At 48.1% G+C, this 22,752-nt stretch overlaps 1 protein-coding gene across 2 annotated transcripts in view; it reads right to left on the bottom strand.

The window, feature by feature from the left end:
* LOC127452695 (cell migration-inducing and hyaluronan-binding protein-like) overlaps window positions 1-22,752 on the bottom strand; it is a 301,080-nt gene that overhangs the window by 71,626 nt on the left and 206,702 nt on the right. For both annotated transcript variants that reach the window (XM_051718318.1, XM_051718314.1), the window contains exon 14: window positions 21,969-22,174. In XM_051718318.1, coding sequence (XP_051574278.1) covers window positions 21,969-22,174 — 206 coding nt within the window. The remainder of the gene's footprint in view (window positions 1-21,968; window positions 22,175-22,752) is intronic.

A 22,752-nucleotide genomic window follows, 5' to 3' on the forward strand; every position in this document is an offset into this window, starting at 1 on the left:
CATGTTGACTCTATGCACTAGAAAACGTGGGAAAATAAACAGTACAGTGTACCATAATAAATGTGGGGAACATTGTCAACGTAGTATAATAATGTGATAAATAAAGCCATATTTACAATGCAAAGGTGACACTAAAGCTGCATCTGAAGTGGCATGTATACTAGGAAAAGGTGCATTTACTCAGACTGTTAAATGCTGTATAAAGATGGCATGTATGCATTTACATTTGCATAAATACTGTTATGAGATAAATGTTTTAAATATAAAATTATGATTACAGAAATATGAAATTAATGAAAATATGAAATAATACTTTTAAATATGGCACTACAATTTATAAAGTATATGCTCTTTCATGACTACATCAGAGTAGGGATAATTTAGTCTGGCTTTCATGCAGCATTGCATACTTAAAGAATTTTGAGCAGTCAAAGAGCCTGTTTAGAGCAGCCTTAAATCAGCCATGTAAAGACAAATTTAATAATAAAAAAAAAATATCGCACTAGTAAATGCACCTACAGTAGAACCATTTTTTTTATTAATGTATTATCAGTTGTGATTGTATTACTTTCTGTTTCAAAGCTTTTATTTGTAAATGCTCCAACTCTACTCTAAAACGTTTTTGACACTAATTTGAAGATGGGGAGAAGGAGATCCTGATGAGGTCAACAGTTCAATGCATATACAGTACAATCCGAAGATTCTTTGTCCATGTTGGCTCATTATGTTCACATTTACATGACATTTAATCATTTAGCAGATGCTTTTAACACCAGGGGCATAGGAGCAATCTGAAAACTGGAGGGGACACATTGTATTTTTGCTTAGACTTTTATTTTGAAATTCTTGTTCAGTTCCCCGTTCCTGTTTCCTGTTAATTTTGTAGTCCTTTGTAGTTTCTTTTCATGATTGGTTTTCCCCTGATTGTTTTCCTCAGGTGTTCCTCGTTTCCTTGTTTGCCCATTTGTATTTAAGCCCTTGTTTACCCTGGTTTCTTTGTCAGTCTTCACATGTGTTGTCATGTTCTGTGCTTGGTTTCCCATGTTTTGTTTTGTTTTGTTTTGTTTTGTTTTGTTTTGTTTTGTTTTGTTTTGTTTTGTTTTGTTTTGTTTTGTTTTGTTTTGTTTTCCATTAAAAGCTGCATTTAGATCCTCATTCCTTGCCTGCCTCCTCACAGAAAGACTGACCAAGGAATGGATCTAGTGGCTGTCAGAATTCTACTCCATCAACAAGGGGACCGTTCAGTTGAGGATCATGTCCGTGAGTTTTTAGAGCTGGCAAACGAAGTGCACTATCCAGACTGCTCTCTGGTGGTTTTCTTCCGGGCCGGTCTGAATAGTGCACTGAGGGAACTGATGCCTCCGGCTGATCCTCACTGGACGCTTGGCGAATATGTGGAGAAGGCTCTGGAACTTCACGGTTCCCATAATACAGTGGATTATGGCAGGAACCCCGGGCCAGAACCTTAGTCTTCGGCTCCCTTCTCGAAGCCCTCCACGGCCCCTGTCTCGAAGTTGTATGATCTGCCACTGATGTCGGTGTTTAGGTCCATGAAGACCCTACCTCAAAAATTGTCTGTGCCCACGCCTGCCACGGCCAACGAGCCAGCGCCCACGCCTGCCACGGCCAACGAGCTAGAAGCCACGACCATCCCAGAGCCAGCATTGCCAGCCTCGTCCATCCCAGAGCCAGCGTTGTCAACTTCGGCCACCTGGAGAAGGAGAAGACAAGTTTCTGTTCCCGAGTCTCCGCCCACGAGCATAGAGATCGTTCCCGAGTCTCCGCCCATGCCCACGACCATGGAGGTAGTTCCCGAATCTCTTCCCATGTTTGCGACCACGGAGGTCAGTTGCCATTCATTCAGGACTCTTTGTCTCGAGCCTGCCACGGCTTCACCCCTCGAGCCTGCCACGGCTCCGCCTTCCACGGCTTCCATTAAAAGCTGCATTTATATCCTCATTCCTCGCCTGCCTCCTCACAATATGACTGTTTAAAAAAAAAAAAAATACATTATATATATTTTAGAATATGTATTATATTTTTAAGAATGTGATATCATTTGAAAGCATATCAACTGAACTTTTAAGAAACAGCAGCATTTTTAATGAAAGAACTTTAATAAGAACTAAAATGTAGAAACCATGTATGCATGACAATTTTCATATAATTTAATGACTATCAAACATTTCAAATATTGGTCCAGTCAGCCAGAAACAAAGAATCAAAGCACAAAAATAAATAAATAAATAAATAAATAAAATAAAAAAATAAATCTGCCAAATATCTTACCTGAACTATTTCAGAAGCTTGTGTCACCTCTCTGTCTACAATGTTGACTTGGTTACTGATGTTTTTCAGTGACTTTGAAAATAGATATGCCACAAACCTCAACATTACCATTAATCTAAATTAAATATAATAGCCAAACAAAAAACATGTAGTGATGTCGTGTAGATATAGGGACAATAGTTTAGGCAAAATCTATCAACTAATGCAAACCATTTTGTGACAGCAAGATGCTTTTTTTGAGTAACAAATTAAAATAATGCTTACTCAAAATAACTACTTCAGAAATGGGTGCACAATTTCCTGTTCATTTCAGTCACATATGGCATTTAATAACATCTCAAGTACTCTATAAACAAATTCATCTCCTTTGTGATTGGATCAGTCAGTGTTAGCCCACTTTGAAATTTTTTCATAACAAATCTACTCGCCCCACTTAAGAAAAACAATGTGTTTTACAAGGGCTTTTAGCCCCTGCAACTGGGGGGCTTTTTACCTCAACTACTATCATTTCACTTATTTGACAATTATTAAAAATCTTTTGTTTTAATGACCTTGAACAAAACTGAAAAAGATAAGTATTTTGTCTCAAAATAAATGTGTTAAAAATGGCATCAAAATCAACCTTTAGACACCACACGCAAAGATCTCATGGAACAGGGACATTTTGCAGTGCATAGTGACAAACAGATGTTTAGGAAAGTGCTGTGGTAGTTTTTGTTGCTATTTAACATTTTGGGAGAAAATAAAGTCAAAGGAGAATTTTACCCCATGGGGTCTTTAGCCCCATTGTCCCCTATACTATAACATTAGATTATTGTTGTCACACACATGACTTTATAAAAGAAATCCCAAATGCTTGTCCCCTTCAGATTTTGGCTGGGAGATTTACATGAGACATTATTGGTCATTCAGTGTTTCAGTGAAAAAGACTAACAATAAAGAGATTAGAGATTTCAAACTCACTAAAATTTACCAAAATGTAAATTGTTTTAATCCGTTTAACAACATTAACTTACAATAGTCAAAGATGACTTCACTGTTTGCTGTTTGAAACTGTTTGAACGGCTGCACTTTTTTCCCTTGCACTAAAATTAAGCTAAATATACGTATTAAAATGTAATTATTATTTCTCAAAACGTAGGGGGGACAAATTTGGTTATTTCTAAAAGTGAGGGGAACTTATAATAGTTCCTTCATCTCTGTTTTTAACCAAACCGACTTGCATTTAATGCGACAGTGCATTTAAACTTTACATTTTAGCAGCATGTGTGTTCCCTGGGAATCGAACCTGTGACTAGTTGTCAACCGATATATTGCTAAGGTATTTTGAAATGATCGCATCGGCTAATACATTTTCCTGTTTGGCCAATGAGTTTCTCAAGCCGTGAGTACGCCAGGAATCACCTGCTTGCGTGTAATGGAGCCATCTAAGACATCTAAATGACCAATCACAGTTCATTTTGTTGTTGCGTACCATCATGTTACTACAATAGAGCGCAACAGTGCCCTCCCACTTTTTCAGCCACCAGGATTCTGGAAGTATTTTACCCATTAATTTTTTCCGATAGACATTTCATAAAATCCTTCATAAAAAGACAAAGGTAAAAGGCTGTGTACTTAAAATCTTTATGAAGGAATGAATTGCAATCCTATGAAGCATTGGGAATGACGTAATTAAATAAAATACTATGGAAATAAATAAAACAATTGATTTTAGGTCGTTGATTATAAGTATAGAAACAACGTTAAGAAACAACATTTATGTTTTTCTGAAATATTACAATATTTACAAATATTAAACTAGTTTGAGGGTAAAGGGAGAGTAACCCGATTACGTTATTCACAGTACGTCATAGAAGTGGGTGGTCGCTGCTGGACTTGTTTCGCGGGCTTTGTTGGCCATGGTTCTCTGATTGGTGGATCTTTCTCTGCTGGACCATGGGTAATGTAGTTGTTCCCCAGGAATTTTCCTAATAAATACAATTTTTAAACAATGAATTTGAAATAACACAAACTGATGGCTTCAACAGAAGCATATTCCATTAATGACTTTTTTAACCTGATCGGGTATCCCGATCCAAATCCGATACTGTGTTAGCCATGGTCGCTCAAATTGCCAAAAAAATAAAAATACTCCACATGATTCATGCATTCGTCCACATTTGGTGCAAGTCTCTTGAAAACATGTGATAGCTTTGTGAACCGCAAAAGGCTTTTAATAAATAAATATATAAACTCAGCAAAAAAAGAAACGTCCCTTTTTCAGGACACAGTATTTTAAAGATAATTTTGTAAAAATCCAAATAACTTTACAGATCTTTATTGTAAAGGGTTTAAACAATGTTTTCATGCTTGTACAATGAACCATAAACAGTTAATGAACATGCACCTGTGGAATGGTCGTTAAGACACTAACAGCCTACAGATGGTGGGAAATAAAGGTCACAGTTATAAAAACTTAGGACACTAAAGAGACCTTTCTACTGACTCTGAAAAACACCAAAAGAAAGATGCCCAGGGTCCCTGCTCATCTGCGTAAACATGCCTTAGGCATGCTGCATGGAGGCATGAGGACTGCAGATGTGGTCAGGGCAATAAATTGCAATGTCCATACTGTGAGTCGCCTAAGACAGCGCTACAGGGAGACAGGAAGGACAGCTGATTGTCCTCACAGCTGATCCTGCTTGCAGTGGCAGACCACGTGTAACAACACCTGCACAAAATCGGTACATCCCGAATATCACACCTGTGGGACAGGTACAGGATGGCAACAACTACTGCCCGAGTTACATCAGGAACGCACATTCCCTCCATCAGTGCTCAGACTGTCCACAATAGGCTGAGAGAAGCTGGACTGAGGGCTTGTAGGCCTGTTATAAGGCAGGTCTTTACCAGACATCACCAGCAACAACTTCGCCAATGGGCACAAACCCACCTTCACTGGACCAGACAGGACTGGCAGAAAGTGCTCTTCACTGACGAGTCGCAGGTTTTGTCTCACCAGGGATGATGGTCAGACTCATGTTTATTGTCAAAGCAATGAGCATTACACCGAGGCCCGTACTCTGGAACGGGATCGATTTGGAGGTGGAGGGTCCGTTATGGTCTGGGGCGGTGTGTCACAGCATCATCGGACTGTGCCTGCAATGATAACAAGCTATCTCAACGCTGTGCGTTACAGGGAAGACATCCTCCTACCTCATGTGGTACCCTTCCTGCAGGACCCTCCAGCATGACAATGCCACCAGCCAATCTGCTCATTCTGTGCGTGATTTTCTGCAAGACAGGAATGTCAGTGTTCTGCCATAACAAGCGAATGGGATCTCAATCCCACTGAGTACATCTGGGACCTGTTGGATCGGAGGGTGAGGGCTAGGGCCATTCCCCTTAGAATGTCCGGGAATTTGCAAGTGCCTTGGTGGAAGAGTGGGATAACATCTCATAGCAAGAACTGGCAAAGCTGGTGCAGTCCATGAGGAGGAGATGCACTGCAGTACTTAATGCAGCTGGTGGCCACACCAGATACTGACTGTTACTTTTGATTTTGACCCCCCCCTTTGTTCAGGGACACATTATTCCATTTCTGTTAGTCACATGTTTGTGAAACTTGTTCTGTTTAAGTCTTAGTTGTTGAATCTTTTTATGTTCATGCAAATATTTACACATGTTAAGTTTGCTGAAAATAAAAGCAGTTGAAAGTGAGAGGACGTTCCTTTTTTTGCTGAGTTTAGTTTGTATTCGCAGCGAGCTTCACTGAAACAGCATCCTTGCGCGTGCTATGTGTGTGTGACAGAGCAGCGCTCATTCAATGAAGGAATTCAAAGTTTCAAAGCAATTTAAATTTAAGAAATTACAACAGAAATACAAAATAAAATGAAACGATAACAATAGAATCCTAATAATAATAATAATAATAATAATAATAATAAATTATTATTATTATTATTATTATTATTATGTTTACTGGCCTTTATTTCTACTGAAGACTTTCACTGGAATTACTGCTATGTTTTGCTGCTGCATTATCCATTAGACTAGTTAAAGTTTTATTAATAGGCTCCACTTATGTAATTTTATGAGTTTTTATGTAATAGTTCCCTATCTGTCACTCACTCGACGTTGTGTCGATGTAGTGACACTAGGGGTCACTCTTGGGAGCCCGAGACACCTCTGGTCTTTGATAAAAGGCCAATGAAAATTGGCGAGTGGTATTTGCATGCCACTCCCCCGGACATATGGGTATAAAAGGAGCTGGTATGCAACCACTCATTCAGATTTTCTCTTCGGAACTGAACGGTCACGCTCACTGAGCTGAATTCCCATGACTGTTCATTCACCTCTGCTGGATCTGATGGTGCATTTCAGCGGCTTCTCCCCCCTCTGCACTGGTGCACTACAGAGAATGCCCCTGGGCGCTTCGGCAGAAATAAAAGAGTATATTTCTCTAAAAGAGTATATTTCTCTAAAAGAGCGGCACACACGGAACGTCTTTTTAAAGACGCGTCTTTCTAAAAATGCTTTTCCGATTGTGTGTTATTCCTGGTTGCGCTCGTTATCTCTCGCCTTCTGACAGTCACGATCACTGTCTTTCGTGTCTGGGCACTGCTCACGCAGAGACAGTGTTCGTGGATGGTCATGTTCTCATTGCGAGGATATGTCCATGGCAACGTTGTGGTCGTGGCTCGCCTTCGTAAGAAAGCAAGCCACCCCAAAGGCTCCCCGCCTCGGTCCTTTTATCCACGGATATGAGGCCAGCGCAGCTAGCACTTGGGGCGATTTGGGGACCACAATGGGACCGCCTCCACCGGGTATCCCCCCGCGGACCTCCCATTCCCCAGCACGCTCGTCTGCCCTGATCGGGCTTCCGGATGAGTCCGCTGGCTCGTCTCACAGTGAGTTCGACCTCTTATTCAGAGCCCGCGAAAGTGATGAGCTCTCGAGCGCAGCATCGGAGAGCGGGCTTGTCCAGCCAGAAGCCTCAGCTGGGCTCCTCCCTTCGGGGTCGATTGCCCAGTCACAGGCTGACGCGGAGATGACAACATGCTTTTCCGGGCAGCCGCGAGCGTCGGCTAGAGTGGAACCCTCTGCTCTTCCCTGAACCCTCGCGGCTCGGTGATTGGTTCCTGGGCTCGCGGCGCCGCTCAAAGCCACGCCCCGCCCCTGTTCCTTTCTTCCTGGAAGTGCACGAATAGCTGACAAGGTCGCGGGAGGCACTTTTTACTGCCCGGTCCCGATCATTTCAGCTTCCCCGCCCTCACGACCCTCGATGGTGGGGCAGCCAAGGGCTATTCGGCAATCCCCCAGTGGATAAAGGCGCTCACAGTGCACCAATGCCCGCAGAGCGCCATCACCTGGCGCGGGTGCCCAAAACCCCCGTCCAAGGCCTGTAGGTTTATGTCGTCTCTGACGGCCAAGGTCTATGGTGCCGCTGGACAAGCCGCCTCTGCCCTGCACGCCATGGTTCCCTATCTGTCACTCACTCGACGTTGGTGTCGATGTAGTGACACTAGGGGTCACTCTTGGGAGCCCGAGACACCTCTGGTCTTTGATAAAAGGCCAATGAAAATTGGCGAGTGGTATTTGCATGCCACTCCCCCGAACATACGGGTATAAAAGGAGCTGGTATGCAACCACTCATTCAGATTTTCTCTTCGGAGCCGAACGGTCATGCTCATTGAGCTGAATACTACTGTTCATTCACCTGCTGGATCTGACGGCGCATTTCAGCGGCTTCTCCCTCCTCTGCACTGGTGCACTGCAGAGAACGCCCCTGGGCGCTTCGGCAGAAAAACTAGAGAGTATATTTTCTGAAAGAGCATTTTTCCCCTCTAAAAGAGTATATATTTCTCTAAAAGAGCGCACACACGGAACGTCTTTTTAAAGACGCGTCTTTTTAAAGATGCTTTTCCGATTGTGTGTTATTCCTGGTTGTGCTCGTTATCTCTCGCCTTCTAACGGTCACGATCACTGTCTTTCGTGTCTGGGCACTGCTCACGCGGAGACAGCGTTCGTGGATGGTCACATTCTCATTGCGAGAATGTGTCCATGGCAACGTTGCGGTCGCGGCTCGCCTTCGTAAGGAAGCGAGCCACCCCAGAGGCTCCCGCCTCGGTCCTTTTACCCACGGGTTTGAGGCCAGCGCGGCTAGCACTGGGGGCGATTTGGGGACCCCAATGGGACCGCCTCCGCCGGGTATCCCCCCGCGGAACTCCCATCCCCCAGCACGCTCGTCTGCCCCGATCGGGCTTCCGGGTGAGTCCGCCGGCTCGTCTCACGGCGAGTTCGACCTCTTATTCGGAGCCCGCGAAAGTGATGAGCTCTCGAGCGCAGCATCGGAGAGCGGGCTCGTCCAGTCGGAAGCCTCAGCTGGGCTCCTCCCTTCGGGGTCGATCGCCCAGTCACAGGCTGACGCGGAGATGACGACATGCTTTCCCGGACAGCCGCGAGCGTCGGTTAGAGTGGATTTCACCGCTCTTCCCTGAACCCTCGCGGCTCTGTGATTGGTTCCTGGGCTCGCGGCGCCGCTCAAAGCCACGCCCCGCCCCGTTCCTTTCTTCCCGGAAGTGCATGAAGAGCTGACAAGATCGCGGGAGGCACCTTTTACTGCCCGGTCCCGATCTTTTCAGCTTCCCCGCTCTCACTACCCTCGATGGTGGGGCGGCCAAGGGTTATTCGGCAATCCCCCGGTGGATAAAGGCGCTCGCGGTGCACCTATGCCCGCAGAGCGCCGCCACCTGGCGTGGGTGCCCAAAGCCCCGTCCAAGGCCTGTAGGTTTACGTCGTCTCTGACGGTCGAAGCCTACGGCGCTGCTGGACAAGCCGCCTCCGCCCTGCACGCCATGGCTCTCCTGCAAGTCTGCCAAGGCGCTAAAGGAACTGCATGAGGGTAGTTCCGCCCCGGGATTGATGCAGGAACTGCGCTTGACGACCGACCTCGCTCTCCGAGCGACGGAGGTCACGGCACGGTCTCCCGGGCGGACGATGGCCACACTAGTGGTCCAGGAGCGCCACCTTTGGCTCAACCTGGTCAAGATGGGTGAGGCCAACAGGACACGATCCCTTGCTGCCCCCATTTTCCAGGAGGGCCTATTCGGCGACACTGTCGAGGACTTTGCCCAGCAGTTCTCGATGGTAGAGCAGTAGATGGGTGCTAGCCGGCTTGTCCTGCCCCGGCGTGGCTCAAGATCCCCCCATCTACTCATCGCCGAGGGCGTCCCCCTGCGGTGACTGCACCGGCTCCGCCGCAGCCCGCCCCTCCGGCCCGGCCCCGGCGTGGAGCCCACCGCAGGAAGCCGACGCCACCCGTCTCACAGCCGGCACCGAAGAACCCACGGAGGTCTTCGAAGCACCCCTGAGACGGGCGACCCAGGGACAACGAAACCCGCTGCTCTGGAGCTGGTAAGCAGATCTTCTTTTTGTTACCTTTTGCATTTAATTGCGCTGCATGCCCAAGTGGCTGCAGTACTCAAGAGCTCCGCAAGAGTGGTTTCCTTGTTCCCTGGGTCACATATTCGGTGTGTACGGCTGGCATCACGACCACCGTCCACCACTCCATTTGGCAGGTTGGCGCTCCAGCGGCGGTCTCCCGCCCTGAGCGCCCAGCTGTGGCACAAATCTGCCCCCGATGTGACAGTCTCCACGGGTCATGAGGACAGGCCTCTTCCTCCCCCGTCCCAGGCTGTTCCGGGGGTGGTCACAAGGAGCCAGGTAAGTGCTTCGATGTCCTCTGACTCAGCACGGCCACGATGGGGTGTGGCACCTCAGGCTCCGCCCCGCCGCGAGGCCCCACCCGCCGGTACATCCGATGACGTTGTCCCTTTGGTCCCCCTTGCGCGGAACTCGGGTGCATGGCTTGCGCTTTCCAGTCCGTCGCGAGGGCTGGTCCGGACCGTCCGACTCGGCTGCACGATTCACTTCGCTGGGCATCCGCCCAGGTCCAGCGGTGTCCACTTCACCTTGGTGAAAGATGGAAACGCTGCTACCTTGCGCGGAGATCGCTACCCTCCTACGGAAGGACGCGATAGAACCTGTCCCTCCAGCCGAGATGAAGAGGGGGTTTTACAGCCCCTACTTCATTGTACCGAAAAAAGGCGGTGGGTTGCGGCCAATCTTGGACCTGCGAGTACTGAACCGGGCCTTACACAGACTCCCGTTCAAGATGCTGACGCAAAGACGCATTCTAGCGAGCGTCCGGCATCAAGATTGGTTCGCGGCGGTAGACCCGAAGGATGCGTACTTTCACGTCTCGATCCTTCCTCGACACAGACCCTTCCTGCGGTTTGCGTTTGAGGGTCAGGCGTATCGGTACAAGTCCTCCCTTTCGGCCTGTCCCTGTCTCCTCGCGTCTTTACGAAGATCGCAGAGGCTGCCCTTGCCCCGTTAAGGGAGGTGGGCATTCGCATTCTCAACTATCTCGACGACTGGCTAATCCTAGCTCACTCTCGAGACGGGTTATGCGCACACAGGGACCTGGTGCTCTCACACCTCAGCCAACTAGGGCTTCGGGTCAGCTGGGAAAAGAGCAAGCTCCTCCCGGTTCAGAGCATCTCTTTTCTCGATTTGGAGTTGGACTCAGTCTCCTTGACGGCGCACCTTATGAACGAGCGCGCCCAGTCGGTGCTGGCCTGTTTGAAGGCGTTCAAACAGAAAACAGCGGTTCCACTGAAACATTTTCAGAGGCTCCTGGGGCATATGGCGTCCTCGGCGGTGGCCACCCCGCTCGGGTTGATGCATATGAGGCCGCTTCAGCACTGGCTCCAGACTCGAGTCCCGAGACGGGCATGGCGCCACGGGACACACCGCGTGGCCATTACACCGGTCTGTCACCGTCTTTTCAGCCCTTGGACCGACCTCTCGTTTCTACGAGCAGGTGTTCCTCTAGAACTGGTCTCCAGGCGCATCATGGTCACGACAGACGCCTCCAAGACGGGCTGGGGCGCTGTTTGCAACGGGCATGCAGCCACCGGCCTCTGGACGGGTCCGCGGCTGCGTTGGCACATCAACTGCCTCGAGTTACTGGCAATTCTGCTCGCCCTGCGGAGGTTCCGGCCGTTGATCCAGGGCAAGCACGTGCTAGTTCGGACAGACAGCACGGCAGCGGTAGCATATGTCAACCGCCAAGGCGGTCTGCGCTCCCGCTGTATGTCACAACTCGCCCGCCGTCTCCTCCTCCGGAGTCAGCAGCACCTCAAGTCGCTGCGAGCCACTCATATCCCGGGCAACCTCAACGTTACAGCGGACGCGCTGTCACGGCAGGTTCCCCGCAGGGGAGAGTGGAGACTCCACCTTCAGGTGGTCCAGCTGATTTGGAGTCGATTCAGTCAGGCACAGGTGCACCTGTTCGCCTCCCAAGAATCCTCCCACTGCCCGCTCTGGTACGCCCTCACCGAGTCCTTCCTCGGCATAGACGCGCTGGCACAGCTGGTCCCCTGGCATTCGCAAATATGCGTTTTCCCCAGTGAGCCTGCTCGCACAGACCCTGTGCAAGGTCAGGGAGGACGAGGAGAAGGTCGTCCTGGTAAGCACCCTACTGGCCCGCCCAGACGTGGTGCTCGGACCTCACGCTCCTCGTGACAGCTCCCCCGGGCAAATTCCCCTGAGAAAGGCCCTTCTTTCTCAGGGAAGGGGCACCATTCGGCACCCGCGCCCAGACCTCTGGAATCTCCATGTCTGGCCCCTGGACGGGACGCGGAAGACCTAAGCCGTCTCCCACCTGCGGTGGTAGACACATTCACTCAGGCTAGGGCTCCCTCTACGAGGCGCCTGTATGCCTTTAAGTGGTGTCTGTTCGCTAAGTGGTGTTCTTCCCATCAGGAAGACCCCCAGAGGTGCGCAGTCAGATCAGTGCTTTCCTTCCTGCAAGAGAGGTTGGAAGGGAGGCTGTCCCCTTCCACCTTGAAGGTGTACGTTGCTGCCATAGCAGCACGCCATGACGCAGTCGACGGTGAGTCCTTAGGGAAGCATGATCTGATCATCAGGTTCCTAAGAGGCGCCAGGAGGCTGAATCCCTCCAGGCCACGCCTTGTTCCCTCATCGGACCTCTGTAGTTTTTCAGGGTCTACAGAGAGCCCCCTTTGAGTTTTGCAGTCAGCCGGGCTTAAGGCACTCTCCTTGAAGACTGCCCTCCTGACTGCGCTCACTTCCATCAAGAGGGTAGGTGACCTGCAAGCGTTCTCTGTCAGCGAAATGTGCCTGGAGTTCGGTCCGGGCTATTCTCACGTGATCCTGAGACCCCCGACCGGGCTATGTGCCCAAGGTTCCCACCACTCCTTTTAGAGACCAGGTGGTGAACCTGCAAGCGCTGCCCCAGGAGGAGGCAGACCCAGCCCTGGCGTTGCTGTGTCCGGTGCGCGCTTTGCGCATCTATTTGGATCGCACGCAGAGCTTTAGACTCTCTGAGCAGCTCTTTGTCTGCTTCGGTGCACAGCGGAAAGGAAGTGCTGTCTCCAAGCAGAGGATCGCCCACTGGCTCATTGACGCCATAACTATGGCATGTCTCGCCCAAAACATGCCGCCCCCGGTAGGGCTACGAGCCCATTCTACTCGTGGTGTAGCGGCTTCTTGGGCCCTGGCCAGAGGTGCCTCTCTAACAGACATTGCAGAGCAGCGGGCTGGGCAACACCCAACACCTTTGCAAGGTTTTACAACCTCCGGGTGGAACCGGTTTCGTCCCAGGTAGTGGCACGCAACACAAGCGGATAAGCCCGGGATAGCCGGCCGGGTGTATCGCTTGCACATAGCGCCTTCCACCTCCTTTTGAGCTGAAGACGTGCGCTGTTAATTCCCAGTAGTGTTCACAAAGGTTGTTCCCTGGTTGACTTCCTCCGAGCCCTGTGGCAGTCGAGTTTTCGGAGAGACTCGCTGCCGGCCCAGTACACGCGCTAACTAAGAGCCCGGTTCTGGGGTAGGTGCTCCGCATGTGGCGGTTCCCTGTAAGGCTAACCCCATGCGATCTATATCTTCCGCTAGTTCGTTTCCCTACTGGCAAACTGCGTCTTCCTTGGGCAGAGCCCCTCAGTCTCCATGTTGTAGTAACTCCTCCCCCATTGGGTAGGATCTACCTTGAAGGCTCTCCACATGGTTGGAAAGACCATGTGATGTATTCTTCCACTTAAATATCCCCCCTCTCTTGGGGCGAGGTGTGGTCTCCGCGGTGTCCTCCCCTTGGGAGGGACACCCCCGACTAGACCTGGCGGCCCAGTCGGATAATCCCCCTTCTTTTTTAGGGAGTGGAAAAAGAGAAGGGGAAAGAGGCCATGACTGGGTTAAGCCTGTCTCTATCTCTGGGTAGTCGACTTGTCCCCAAAAAGGGCCGTTCGACACTCATAACTGTGTTGGGGGAGGTTACGTGTCGACCTGGTGTGCTGGCTATGAGGCACACAGCAAGTCTGCCCACCACACACCGCCAGTTCACGTAACACAGTTCAGCCTTGTGGCGTTTTGTATAGGGACCCCTAGTGTCACTACATCGACACCAACGTCGAGTGAGTGACAGATAGGGAACGTCATGGTTACTGGTGTAACCTCCGTTCCCTGATGGAGGGAACGAGACGTTGGTCCCTCCTGCCACAACGCTGAACTACCCGCTGAAATGGCCGGACCTTATATCGGCTCCTCAGCGTAAAACCTGAATGAGTGGTTGCATACCAGCTCCTTTTATACCCGTATGTTCGGGGGAGTGGCATGCAAATACCACTCGCCAATTTTCATTGGCCTTTTATCAAAGACCAGAGGTGTCTCGGGCTCCCAAGAGTGACCCCTAGTGTCACTACATCGACACCAACGTCTCGTTCCCTCCATCAGGGAACGGAGGTTACACCAGTAACCATGACGTTCTCCTGCAAGTCCGCCAAGGCGCTAAAGGAACTGCATGAGGGTAGTTCCGCCCCGGGATTGATGCAGGAACTGCGCTCGGTGACCGACCTCGCTCTCTGAGTGACGGAGGTCACGGCGCGGTCTCGGATGATGGCCACACTAGTGGTCCAGGAGCACCACCTTTGGCTCAACCTGGTCGAGATGGGCGAGGCCGACAAGACACAGTTCCTTGCTGCCCCCATTTCCCAGGCGGGCCTATTCGGCGACACCGTTGAGGACTTTACCCAGCAGTTCACGATGGTGGAGTAGTAGACAGATGCTAGCCAGCATATCCTGCCCCGGCGAGGCTCAAGATCCCACACCCCGTCTACTCATCGCCAAGGGCGTCCCCCTGCGGTGACTGCACCGGCTCCGCCGCAGCCTGCCCCTTCGGCCCGGCCCCGGCGTGGAACCCACCGCAGGAAGCAGACGCCACCCGTCTTGCGGCCGCCCAGAACCCGTGAAAGGCTTCAAAGCGCCCTTGAGACGGGCGACCCAGGGACAACGAAACCTGCTGCTCTGGAGCTGGTAAGCAGATCTCTCCATATGGCATCCTCGGCGGTGGCCACCCCGCTCGGGTTGATGCATATGAGGCCGCTTCAGCACTGGCTCCAGACTCGAGTCCCGAGATGGGCATGGCGCCACGGGACACATCGCGTGGCCATCACGCCGGTCTGTCACCGTCTTTTCAGCCCTTGGACCGACCTCTCATTTCTACGAGCAGGTGTTCCTTTAGAACTGGTCTCCAGGTGCGTTGTGGTCACGACAGACGCCTCCAAAACGGGCTGGGGTGCTGCTTGCAACGGGCACGCAGCCGCCGGCCTCCGGAAGGGTCCGTGACTGCATTGGCACATCAACTGCCTCGAGTTGTTGGCAATTCTGCTCGCCCTGCGGAGGTTTCGGCCGTTGATCCAGGGCAAGCACGTGTTAGTTCAGGCCTCGGTCTGGTACGCCCTGACCGAGGCCCCCCTCGGCATAGACGCGCTGGCACACAGCTGGCCCCCTGGCATGCGCAAATATGCGTTTCCCCCAGTAAGACTGCTTGCACAGACCCTGTGCAAGGTCAGGGAGGATGAGGAGCAGGTCATCCTGGTAGCACCCTACTGGCCCACCCAGATGTGGTACTCGGACCTCACGCTCCTCGTGACAGCTCCCCCCTGGAAAATTCCCCTGAGGAAGGACCTTCTTTCTCAGGGACGGGGCACCATCTGGCACCCACACCTAGACCTCTAGAATCTCCATGTCTGGCCCCTGGACGGGACACGGAAGACCTAAGCAGTGGTCTGCGGTGGTAGACACGATCACTCAGGCTAGGGCCCCCTCTACGAGGCGCCTGTATGCCTTTAAGTGGCATCTGCTCGCTAAGTGGTGTTCTTCCCATCGGGAAGACCCCCAGAGATGCGCTGTTGGATCAGTGCTTTCCTTCCTGCAGGAGAGGTTGGAAGGGAGGCTGTCCCCTTCTACCTTGAAGGTGTACGTTGCCGCCATAGCAGCACACCACGACGCAGTCAACGGTAAGTCCTTAGGGAAGCACAACCTGATCATCAGGTTCCTAAGAGGCGCCAGGAGGCTGAATCCCTCCAGACCGCACCTCGTTCCCTCATCAGACCTCTCTGTAGTTCTTCAGGGTCTACAGAGAGCCCCCTTTGAGCCTTTGCGGTCAGCCGAACTTAAGGCACTCTCCTTGAAGACTGCCCTCCTGACTGCACTCACTTCCATCAAGAGGGTAGGTGACCTGCAAGCATTCTCTGTTAGCGAAACGTGCCTGGAGTTCGGTCCAGGTTACTCTCACGTGATCCTGAGACCCTGACCGGGCTGTGTGCCCAAGGTTCCCACCACCCCTTTAGGGACCAGGTGGTGAACCTTCAAGCGCTGCCCCAGGAGGAGGCAGACCCAGCCCTGTCGTCGCTGTATCCGGTGCGCGCTTTACGCATCTATTTGGATCGCACGCAGAGCTTTAGAATCTCTGAGCAGCTCTTTGTCTGCTTTGGTGCACAGCGGAAAGGAAGCACTTTCTCCAAGCAGAGGATCGCCCACTGGCTCATTAACGTCATAACTATGGCATATGTTACCTAGGACATGCCACCCCCAGTAGGGCTACAAGCCCATTCTACCAGGGGTGTAGCGGCTCACTGGGCCCTGGCCAGGGGTGCCTCTCTAACAGACATTTGCAGAGCAGCGAGCTGGGCAACACCCAACACCTGTGCAAGGTTCTACAACCTCCAGGTGGAACCGGTTTCATCCCAGGTAGTGGCACGCAACACAAGCGGATAAGCCTGGGATAGCTGGCCGGGTGTATCGCTTGCACATAGCGCTTTCCACCTCCCTTGGAGCTGAAGACGTGTGCCATTAATTCCCAGTAGTGTTCACAAACTTTGTTCCCTGGTTGACTTCCTCCGAGCCCTGTGGCAGTCGAGTTTTCGGAGAGACTCGCTGCCGGCCCAGTACGCGCTAACTAAGAGCACTGTTCTGGGGTAGGTGCTCCGCATGTGGCGGTTCCCTGTAAGGCTAACCCCATGCGATTATATATCTTCTGCTAATTCGTTTCCCTGTTGGCAAACTGCATCTTCCTTGGGCAGAGCCCCTCTGCCCCAGTCTCCATGTTTGTAGTAACTCCTCCCCCATTGGGCAGGATCTACCTTGAAGACTCCCCACATGGTTGGAAAGACCATGTGACGTATATTTCCACTTAAATATCCCCCCTCTCTTTGGGTGAGGTGTGGTCTCCGCGGTGTCTTCCCCTTGGGAGGGACACCCCCCGACTAGACCTGGCGGCCCAGTCGGATAATCCCCCTTCTTTTTTAGGGAGTGGAAAAAAAGAAGGTGAAAAGAGGCCACGACTGGGTTAAGCCTGTCTCTATCTTTTGGGTAGTCGACTTGTCCCCAAAAAGGGCCGTTCGACACTCATAAATATGTTGGGGGAGGTTAAGTGTCGACCTGGTGTGCTGGCTATGAGGCAAACAGTAGTCTGCCCACCACACACCGCCAGTTCATGTTCAGCCAATTGTGGCGTTTCGTATAGGGACCCCTAGTGTCACTACATCGACACAATGTCGAGTGAGTGACAGATAGGGAACATCATGGTTACTTGTGTAATCTCTGTTCCCTGATGGAGGAATGAGGCGTTGTGTCCCTCCTGCCACAATGCTGAACTACCCGCTGAAATGGCCGGACCTTATATCGGCTCCTCAGCATAAAACCTGAATGAGTGGTTGCATACCAGCTCCTTTTATACCTGTATGTCCGGGGGAGTGGCATGCAAATACCACTCGCCAATTTTCATTGGCCTTTTATCAAAGACCAGAGGTGTCTCGGGCTCCCAAGAGTGACCCCTAGTGTCACTACATCGACACAACATCTCGTACCCTCCATCAGGGAACGGAGGTTACACAAGTAACCATGACGTTTTTTGTTATCTCTATTTTATAATAAAATAATATGCAGTTAGAGGTTGATTCTTAACATAAAATAGTATCCCAATCAGTTCCCCACAGGAAGGGATAGTCTACAATGATTAAGAAAAAAACACTGGTATCAGATCGGCCGATGATATCGGTGCATCCCTAATTTGAACCGCATTGGTACAATTGTTTTAGATGTGTAAATACAGATCATTAAGAATTAAACTCCATAACTGCCACCTTGGAATAAACTCCACACATAACAGCCCTTCAAAGCAATTTCCAGTATTAAACATTATTTACTGTCAACAGCAGAGTTTTCCCAACCCAGACACTTTTGCAGAGTTTAACAGCTTGGCTTCTTAATGTGGCGATGTTGTTATTTTAATTAGCGAAGAATATCTGCGGTTGGAAGAATGCAAGTGCATCTTAGGATAAATATCATTACACAATAATGAGCACAGGCAGAAAAGATCATCACTGTGACCACATGTGTTGTTTAGGGAAGACTTGATCAAAGAATGCCAAAGAATGTGAGAAAACATCTAATAAAAGGTTTGTTTAGAAGAATAAGTCTACAGAATGCAGCCAGAACAATGATTATGACTATGGCATCTCCTAACGTTACCAATTAGGGCAATGTGATTGGGTAAAAAATTAATATTGTGATTATTTTGACAAATATTTCAATTTGAACTGTGATATGTTAAACTTTTAACATCGCATTGTGCTGCTGAAAACACCATACTGTATCATCAGCCCGACACATGCTAGGAGTTTGTTTAGTAGTAAAAAAGAAATCGATTCATGATTCAGTACAATTCGTTCAGAGCGCTCTCTCACTGAATCATTTGGAGTAGTTTCTTACACAGTAAAACAGTATCAGGATATTTACAAATACAGAGAACAAACAGCGCTGAATACAGTGGAAGAGTACCTACAATCAACTGAAACAAAAGGCTGTCTTTCTGAGAGGAAACGTTAAGAAACTTCAGCTAGAGCAGTGTCATGTAAACAAGAGGCTGTTTAAACTGATGTTTTTGTGTCCGCTTGCGCTGTTTTTCAATCGTTTTCCATGTAAACATTCACTAGATGGATGTCTTTTGACAACTGCATCACGTTTCACTGTGTTTTTAGCATCTCTCAATGGAGCGCTGCATTTTTAGACGCTGTGTCAAGTTAAAAATTACTTCTTCAACTGATAAAAACGCATCGAGACACCTGCGTTCTGCTCTATTCGTTGTGGTGCATTTTGCTTTTTTAGCGCGAAAACGTGTCTGTCTGAACGGTTACTCTAAGAAATGCTTTAGCCAATAGGTACATGAATGCTACTCATACTCAAGAAAATAAAACAAATGCTTATCTCAAAGTTACCAGAATTTAAGACTTGTTGTTTTTTCAACATAAAATACAAACAAAAAAATGCCCCCGGACCCTCCTAGATACAAGGTTTATTAGGCAGATTAAATCCTGCAGGCGCCCCTGTTGTAAACAGCAAGCTAAAATATGACCACAGGTTGTGGTCTGATTATTTGTTTAGCCAATCAGAAGACTTTGAGGAACTTTCTGGCTGTCAATCATTTTACGAGTTTACAGGGCAGCCCATGTGTGGGAAGCAGGAAGCTGTGAGCGTGGAAGTGGAAGCGGATCATTCAAGTTTAACACCACATTCAGCTTCATAAGCAGTTGTCAGTTGTCACATTAGTTTGCTATGTTTGCCTTAGACAACTTTGACAACACTGAGATGACATGCTGCTGCTCTCCAGCTTCATCTCTGATTACAACTCTCAACTGTATATTTGTAAGGTGGGGTTATGGAAAGAAGGGGCGTGTCTAAGGCCACGTCCACACTGATCTGTTGTCATTTGAAAGCGCATTGATTTTGCTATATTTGCACCTCTCATCCACACTTAAATGCCATTTTCCTCCACCAAAAATGGACACTTAAAAAAAAAAAATGAGGTAACTTAAAACTGATTAGTAACGGATTATTATGGACATGACATAAATCAGTGGCTTAGATTTTAAAATAGTAATGGCTACTGGACAGTTAAGATTGATACAGATGGCAATGAGGCCCCACCCACTCATGGGGGAAAGCAAAGCCCCATTACCATAGTTACTCATTCATTCTCATGAGGAAAACGGGGAGAAATATCCGAAAGGATGAGCTATTTTTTTACATAAACATGCCGAAAAGCTGTTGTGTTGTATTTTGTACTTCAAATAAAGCCAAAAATCCGGAATATAATTTTTATCGCCAGCCAACTGACTAAAAAAAACAAAAAAAAACAAAAAAAAAAGTGCCAAAAGAAAACAGCTGTGGCTGTAGGCGAGAGGATGAAAAGGGATGCCTATGGAACCCCACATCTAACCATGTGTATGTCAGCAGCAGACATTTTATTAAGGGTAAAATAAATACAAAAACAGATTAATATACGTCACAAAATTATTGAAATGCTGTAAACAATGTTCAAAATTAATTTTACCACACCTGCTAATTGTGTTGAGAAAATTTATCAGCCATTTAATATTACACTGAAACATCGTAATTTTGTTCCTCATATTTTTGTTTTGGTGGCTTAATGCGAGGAATATTCCTGGCCTATGTGTAATAGATGTTCTAGAGAAACTTCTGATTATACATTTTCTACTGATGTAAGCTGTTAAAAGACGGGCGAGTCGTCAGATGTTTTAGCAGACAGTTATATGTCTTTCATTTGAATCGCTCATGACACTGACATAAGAGTCTGACTATCATTATAGATTAACTTGTGTATAATGTTGCAGTTCCTTTTAAAATAGTAATGTTTGGTGCTTGGAAAATGTTAATTATGGTCACTGACTCCCCCTGACAATTTTTTAATGTAGTTGCCTTTTAGATTACACTGATTTTTTTTAAGTTTCATAAATCATAAATTTACAATGTTATTTTGCAAATGTCAAAACAAAAGGCACTAACCTGGAGATTCAGTGAGGTAACAGAAGATGTCTGGTAAAGTTACATCTGGCCACTGTGTTGGATTGTTTGCCCAAGATCTGTTTGCCCAGACACGTCGCAAAGCAATTACACAAACTCACATGGCAGTCTTTTCGCACAGACGCACCGCAAAGCAATGGCACCATTTCACATTGGCAGTCTGTTTGCCCAGTCACATCACAAGCAATGCCCAAATTCACATGGGCAGTCTGTTCGCACAGACACATTATAGGCAGCAATGCTTCTATTCTCAAGGGTAAACTGTTTGCACAGACATATGCTTTCATGCATTGCCCTTGTCAAAAATAGTCTGTCCACAGTCTTTCAGCCATTGCCCCTATAAGGGTAGTTGGTTTTTACTGGCTTATCACATGAAGCAATGGGCCCTTTTCAAAGGCAGTCGGTTCGCACTAACGCATCATCCAGGCATTGCTCCCTTTTAGCAAGGGTTATCAGTTTGCACCATTTACATTTATTAATTTAGCAGATGCTTTTATCCAAAACTACTTACAAAATGAGGAAAGATGCAACATAAGCGACTCATCTTAAGGAGACAGTAACTTGAAAAGTGCTGCAATACAAAGTTTCAATTGTATTTGAAAAGTACAAGCCAAGACAGAGATTAGAGTGCAATTTTGTTTAAGGCTGTAGGGTAAAGTGCTCATGGAAAATCGGTCATATCGTTAGGCATTGTCATCACTTGGCAAAGTCTCATTTTTCACTTTTTTAATGTATAATTTTCATTCATTATATTTGTATCAGTTATATTAATTTCTGCTCCTTTCAGATTTGTCCTTATCTTAAAAGACTTGGTTTCTTATTCTAAGTTGAATTAATTGTTCTTATTCCTCTTTTGGGGGGTATAAGTTTGTATTAGGTTCTCATTTCATATTGGGGTAAGCTCTCCTCTGCCATCATCGCCTTTCGGCAGGATCTGATGTTCTGAGCGCTAAACTTAGGACAGGGCTTGCGCCATAGGAAACTGTTCTCTCACATTATTCGCATTAATTCTTATATTCTCAGTCTTTCTTGTAGAAGTGATATTGTGATGATCGATACAGTCTTGTGTCCAGTCTGAAACTAAGCATCCAGCAGCATGACCTGTTGCCAACTGCAGCCACAGCGGACCTCTTTTGGCTTTTTTTTTTTTTAAACGGTTGGCAGGCGATAAAAATGTTGGATTTGTGTGAAGTGCAAAAACAACACAACAGCTTTTTTGTCATGTTTTTCATTGTTAAAATTGCTAAATTTAACTGATATTTCTCCTCGATTTTTTCATAGGAATTAAAGTTTCAGTTTTTGTAATATAGCTCTCTGATTTGGCTTTATACCCATATCTTTGTGTGAGAATGTCTGTATCTGGTCCCTTTCAGACCCACTGATGGCCTTTTAATGATCTATACAGCATCCTCTGTGGGTTTATATCTCTTGTCAGTGAGAAATACCTGCAGTCCTGGAGAGGTTTGGCCATGTATCCAGGAAAAGCTCCGTTTGTAATGTCGCGGCACATCTTGCTGTCTCTGTCGGAGGGCAGCAGTGTGCTCGCCTTCACCAACAGACCCAGACAGTGGTCGAACGTGTTCCTTTCCTCCGGTCCATCCTCAGTAAAGAAGCAGTGTCCTAAAGCATCATAGCCAACCACATCCTTCACCTACAGGGACATGAAGAACAGTAGAAGACCAGAGATCAGGTTTGATTTGTTTTTTACAATTGTTAATATTGGATAAGAAAACTAAATCATGGGCCACCATTACTGCTTTATTCCTGAGGGTAAATAAGGAAACACTTGAAGAAAAATTTAAACTATTGAAAAGAATAACCAAAAGCTTGGCATTCACTCTTGAAATAATGCCTCCACTCAGAAGCAAATGGGGTTTTACAGCCTGATGTTATAAGAAAGCCTTTAGAAGTTCCACAAAAATCTCTAGTTCTATAGAAACTTCTATCACTCAAACAAAACTCTCTCTCTCGGGGAACAGACACAAAGACTCTGGTCTATCTCGCTCTCCTTTCTCTGAGGACTGGGCTGCTTTTATCTCCCCTGTCTCTCACTGCGAACATGGAAACAGTAATTAGTAGCAATTTATCTCAGGTGGAACTCCTTACCGCTCTCTCTCTCCCCAGATGGACGCTCGACCACGCCCTCACTTCCACAACTGTAAAATGTTGTCACATGCAAATGTTACCTTAAGAAGCTATTTCTACCTGATCTAATCCTTAATTTTGTTG

This window comes from Myxocyprinus asiaticus, chromosome 2, assembly GCF_019703515.2.
Source record: "Myxocyprinus asiaticus isolate MX2 ecotype Aquarium Trade chromosome 2, UBuf_Myxa_2, whole genome shotgun sequence".
NCBI lineage: Eukaryota > Metazoa > Chordata > Actinopteri > Cypriniformes > Catostomidae > Myxocyprinus > Myxocyprinus asiaticus.